This window comes from Haliaeetus leucocephalus, unplaced genomic scaffold (genome assembly GCF_000737465.1).
Source record: "Haliaeetus leucocephalus isolate CR32 unplaced genomic scaffold, Haliaeetus_leucocephalus-4.0 Scaffold351, whole genome shotgun sequence".
In the NCBI taxonomy this organism is placed as follows: Eukaryota; Metazoa; Chordata; class Aves; order Accipitriformes; family Accipitridae; genus Haliaeetus; species Haliaeetus leucocephalus.
The window spans coordinates 4,653,574-4,659,181 of NW_010972787.1; the positions used below are offsets into that span (position 1 = coordinate 4,653,574).

General features: G+C 38.6%; 1 protein-coding gene across 2 annotated transcripts in view; it reads left to right on the forward strand.

Annotated features, from left to right (window-relative positions):
* The window catches only part of RPL21 (ribosomal protein L21), a 4,915-nt gene extending 432 nt beyond the window's left edge, over positions 1 to 4,483 (forward strand). For both annotated transcript variants that reach the window (XM_010572679.1, XM_010572680.1), the window contains exons 2-6: positions 726 to 804; positions 1,420 to 1,481; positions 2,548 to 2,660; positions 3,317 to 3,467; positions 4,348 to 4,483. In XM_010572679.1, coding sequence (XP_010570981.1) covers positions 738 to 804; positions 1,420 to 1,481; positions 2,548 to 2,660; positions 3,317 to 3,467; positions 4,348 to 4,437 — 483 coding nt within the window. In that variant the 5' untranslated portion in view covers positions 726 to 737 and the 3' untranslated portion in view covers positions 4,438 to 4,483. The remainder of the gene's footprint in view (positions 1 to 725; positions 805 to 1,419; positions 1,482 to 2,547; positions 2,661 to 3,316; positions 3,468 to 4,347) is intronic.
* Positions 4,484 to 5,608: the final 1,125 nt, after the last annotated feature.

A 5,608-nucleotide genomic window follows, 5' to 3' on the forward strand; every position in this document is an offset into this window, starting at 1 on the left:
CGGGTACGGCGGGGACTCCGGCTTCGCTAACGGGCCCGGTGGCTGGCGTCTCCCGTCGGCCTGCGGGGCCTGTGCGCCTTGTGTAAGGTGCGGTAGCGGGTGATAAATCTGGTAGTGGAGGTCTTGTCTTTTGGGTGCCTTGTGAGGAGAGGTTGGCGGAACTGGGCATAGTCGACCTGGAGCAGAGGTGTTTTTGGGGGGCATCTAACAGCGCCATGATCAAGAAGACGGATTTTGGTGCTTGACAGGGACACGTGGCAGGAGCACGAAACAGCTACTTAAGTAAAAATGAGAAGCTCAGACTGCACGTAAGGGGCAGGGAAAAATCCCAGGTTTTTGTCCTGGGAACAGCTAGGCCTCCAAACAGGCTGCCCAGGGAGGCTGTGCAGTAGTCTGTCTCCATCCTTGAAGGGTTTCAAGACCTGACTGGAGAAAGCCCTGAGCAACCTGGTCTGATCTCATAGTAGACCTTGTTTTAAGCAGGAGTTTGAGCTAGGTGACTTGATAGCATCCATTCTAATCTCAGTTACCCTGTGGTCCTATAAATACTGCTTTCTATGAATGTCTAAGCTAATAACGTGCTCGAATTGACCCAGCAATTTGGAAGCGGTGTCATTCTAAATAGGCTCAAAGACTTGATTTTTCTGAAATGTCTGAAAATGCCATCAGTCAAACTTCTAGTGAATGCACTAGTAGCTCTGAATAATTTGCATTCATTTTTACAGTAATCCGCCAAAATGACGAACACAAAGGGAAAGAGGAGGGGGACACGTTATATGTTCTCAAGGCCGTTCCGCAAGCATGGTGAGTGTACCTTACAGTAAGAACACTTTGTTAAGTTACAGAGCTGTTGGATGTCAACAGTCCCTAAGTATCATCTGTAAGACAATGGTTTGTGTCAAAGGATATCTGACAACTTAGGCTAAAAACTGTAGAATGATGTGCAGGTAAACTCTCAGTTCTTACGGCTTATGCACTGGTATTCTGATTGCTTGACAGTAGTAACAATGCTAATTTTGTTAGTGCTTGAAAATTAATTTGAAGGTGAAGAAAACATTTCAACAGTTACACTCGCTTAAAATGTAGTTGTTTGCCTCTTGGCAACAAGCAGTGGTAACAGCTGTGTTCATGATGAAGTAGTAAATAGTTTAATGCCTTTTCAACTTCTGTATTAGGAACGAGATTAAAGCTGTAATTTTTCCTGAGTTAGCTGGATTTTCTTAAAACTGGGAGTGTGTAAAGAGGTAATTACAGCTTTAAAAAAAAGATAGTTTGATTCTCAGTTTTATGTTTTTGAAATTGAATTTAAATTTGAGGTATTTAAAAAAAACTTTATCAAATGCATAATCTGTGTCCCCACCCCATTTTGTGTGTGAAATTGTGGGCTTCATAAATATCCAAATTTGTATTTCTTAACAGGAGTTGTCCCTCTGGCTACCTATATGCGCATCTACAAGAAGGGTGATATAGTTGATATCAAGGTACTTTCTATGATGCTACATAATTAAAAGCTAAAGCAGTGTAATCCTTTTTGGTATCCAGTTTCTTGAGGTAGTCTTTTTTGTTACTTGGGTTGTGTGTGTCAGCGCAAATACCCACTGCTCACTTTTGAAGCAATACCGGAATGGCGATGCTACTGAGCCAATAGTAATGCTTCAGTGTCACATGCTGTTTTATGTGGGTTTTTACATATATGTACAAAAATAATATATTTAACTGTACTTTGTTCCTGTGTGTTCAGCTGAAAAAAGTGAGTGAAAGATGCCAGATCTAATACTCGGGTTGCTGTATGGTGCCTGCTAGCACTACTTTTATAGGAATCCCAGCTGTCATTTTAGTAGATGTTCTGTTTTGCCTGACTTGCACCTGCTATTCAGAAGAGCGGTAGTTTATGGTGGTGTAGCTGATAGTTACGTCTCTGTCTCTGTATCATGGTAGGACTATACTTAAAGTAAATGTGTACAGGGATGGTGATTGCGAAGCCACATTAAAACCAAGAATTAAATGTAAGGATACATTATATATATTGTATGGGGGGGAAAAAGTGAAGCAGCATTTCCCATCACTTGGTATTTTCTACAACTTGTCCTTTAAAATCAACTACTTTCAAAATTAAGTTCCTACTTCATTGAATCCTTTAGTTTCACTTGAAATGCAGGGGTTTTGTAACAATCACACAGTAGATGGTGTGTAATTTGCTTGTTTGTTGTTTGACTCTGAGAACTGCACTGTTCAGAATTAACACTTCTTGACACACTGGAGCTTGATGATGATTGTCTCCTGTGATTGCTTGCTGAAAGCAAAGTGATCGATCATTTCACCGACACTGAAAGCAACCAGAATTGTCATAGCAAATTTGGTAGTATCCAGATACAAAATGCGTGGTTATAAATTCTAATGTATGAATAAAATAGGAGTATTTTTAAATCAATCTCAAGTAATTTGAAATGTGTACTTTAAACAGCTTCTGAAAGAGAAGACCTTGATGTTGCTTCCCCTTCCTCCAAGTTAAAGTTTACACTTTATTCTTGTTTTACCTCTTAACAGGGTATGGGTACTGTTCAAAAAGGTATGCCCCACAAGTGTTACCATGGCAAGACTGGAAGGGTATATAATGTTACTCAGCACGCCGTGGGCATTATTGTTAACAAGCAGGTTAAGTAAGTAATGAAATTCCATGTATTGAAACTTTGTATTTGGGAAAGTTGATCTGTGTAATTGCACCCTCCTTTCACTTTGCCAGTTAGACAGTTATTGTCTTGATTGGTCATTCAAGGTGGGCAAAGTATATATCCTTTTTATAACCCAAGCAAATGATGGTCGTTTGACTTGGATCCTGTCAGAGGAAACAGCTTTTATTTTCCTGAGCAGCACTTAAAGTGACATTACCTAATGGGGATTTTCAGCCAACTTTTACATTGGTACTGAAGCCCTTTTTAAATATTAATTTGTAGCTGTACCCAGCTGGATTTTATACAGTTCAATCAGAAAAGGACAAGTTGGGCTTTTTTCCAGGAACTGGACTGGAGTACAGTGGTAATACAATTCTTTGCTTGTATGTTACAAGGTTAAAATTATGTGTTCTCCACAATCTTAATCTGAAATTGTCAGCACATTGTTATATATTAATAAGATTTCAGTTATATAAGTTATATCTGATTTGCATCTGCAGCAGTGTATTTTGACTGACTGCCCCTTAAAGAAAACTTATCTGTGATTGAGCTTATGGAGTTACTCGTGTAAGGGCTATAAAACTAGCTTTGAAGTAGCCTTTTTTTTCAAGGGCAGTAGATTAAAAACTGATTTTCTTTCTTAGGGGCAAGATTCTTGCCAAGAGAATTAATGTGCGTATTGAGCATATTAAACATTCCAAGAGCAGAGACAGCTTTCTGCAGCGTGTGAAGGAGAATGAAAAGAAGAAAAAGGAAGCAAAAGAAAAAGGCATTTGGGTTCAACTGAAACGTCAGGTAATATTTTTATTGTAGTTGACACATTGTTGATTCAGTTCACCAAAAAAATCAGCTAGAACCAAACCAGTTCAGTTTTCTTCCAAAACACCAGTGTTATGCTGTAAACTGAGCTCTTTGTGTCTGTCTTTGAAAAACAAAACCAAAAAATCCCACCCCACATGAATGAAGCCGTTTACAGCATTCTGAAAAATCCAGGTCTTTGCCAGATTGTGTTGGAGGTGTCTGATGCCACCACCCTCACTTGGGTTCGCAATCCTTTTGTGGCAGGTTGCTTTTTTTTTTTTTTTTTTTTTTTTTTTTTTTTTTGAGTAGAGTGGCAGCATCAGTGTGCCTGCACCTGAGCTGTCTGATACATTTGGTGCTTGAACAGAACTGCACTGTTCCTGAATGGAAGTTGTCACCTTGGCTGTGAACAAAGGGACAGATGCTTCCTGTTCTGTTGCTGATCTGCAGCAGAAGCTCTGGCTGATTTCTAGGATCAGTGTTGTCTTTGGTTTAGTTGAATTTAGCTGTGACAGTTTCTGTTGTAACCCTTTAAGAAAAGAATTGATAAATAGACTTTAGAGAGGAGATAATGGCTGCTGCTTCTGGAACCCTAGGGTATGTCACTTCATGATAATTTGGATTAGTAAATTGCAGAGGGTAAAGTGTTGTTTTTTTCATTAAGCAATGAAAGTCAAGCACCCTTTCTAGCAGATCGTTTTCTTACTGCTATTCTTTGAATCAAATTTTGAAGAGAGTAGGAATGGTAAAAATACTGTAATGTTTATATAATAATGTGTTAAAAATGGTTGCCAAAATGAATTTTCTGTAAGGTTGCTTTTGAGTTTTAGTGCCATGAGTTTTCTTTTTTTTTTTCTTTTTTTCCTGTTCACAGCCTGCTCCACCCAGAGAAGCACACTTTGTGAGAACTAATGGAAAGGATCCAGAGCTGCTGGAGCCAATTCCCTATGAATTCATGGCATAATGCATGTTTAAAAAAAATAAATTAAAGATCTGGTTTTGGACAAGTGTATGTGATTGTGGCCGATTCCTTTGGTTTTTTGGAACAGATGCTTTAGAAAACTTTTATTTTATTGAAATTTGTTTATTTAACTTGCCTTGCATGGTGTTTGGTCATTTAAATAATCTGCAGCTTTTGTTGATCAGTTTAGTCATTTTATATAGACCATAAATCCTGGGAACACTGAAATTTGCTAATGCTTAGTGATGATCATGAGGTAATATGAGAGGACATGGAATATTTCACCAGCAAACTAAGAGCATGTACCAAGAATTGTACAGTGTCACTTGCAGGTTTAATTTTCGTGTGGGAAAAGAGATAATGGGGTTCAGATCTCATTGATACAAGCTTTTGGCTAAGGGGCCTCAGATTAATAACAAAGAATTGTGGAAACAGTTTTCGAAAGCAACCTCTTGAGAAATGGCTGTGGGCAGATTTTGGTCTTTCGTCATTGTAAACTGCAAAAGGATTTTTGGAACATCCCCAGGCCAATAACCATTTTTAGGAAGTAGTAGTAGTTTAGAAACACAAAACTGCCAGCCTTTGTAATTTGATTTTTATCATTTGAATTGGCTGGCATAGCTGAACACTTGCATTTTGTATGTTTGTTGTGTGTCTGTTGAATCTAAGCATCTACCTGAATGTTGTAATGCATTCCTCTCATCCCATTGATTTTATTGATACTTCACAAAAGCCCACTGCTACCTGCCCAGGGTTTCTTGAATGGAAGAACATCTTTAGCTGACTACTTACTAACCAGTGCTGGTTTTGTGAGCTTTGTTTGAAATGGTGTGAAGCTTGCTAAAGAAACTGCTGAAGGTAACCTGCTTAGTTAGCTTTGAACATGCATAAACTTAAGCTTAACTGTGTTGTAGATACGGATAAATAATCTACCTTTCTAAGTGTGATGTAAGGCATTGCTTAGCTACCTCAAGTAAGTGATGTAAAACTAATGTCTGTGTTTAGAAAGAGTAAAATACTAGGGAAGGCAGTGATCTCAAGCAATTTGTAGGTATTGACTGTTGAAAATTATTGTGTAGTCAGTTGTAGGACAGCTAGTAGGCTTGGGAGTAAGAAATGGAGAGATGATGTTTGCTTTTTCCCTTAATTCTGAAGTGCCTTAAGCAGAAGCGTC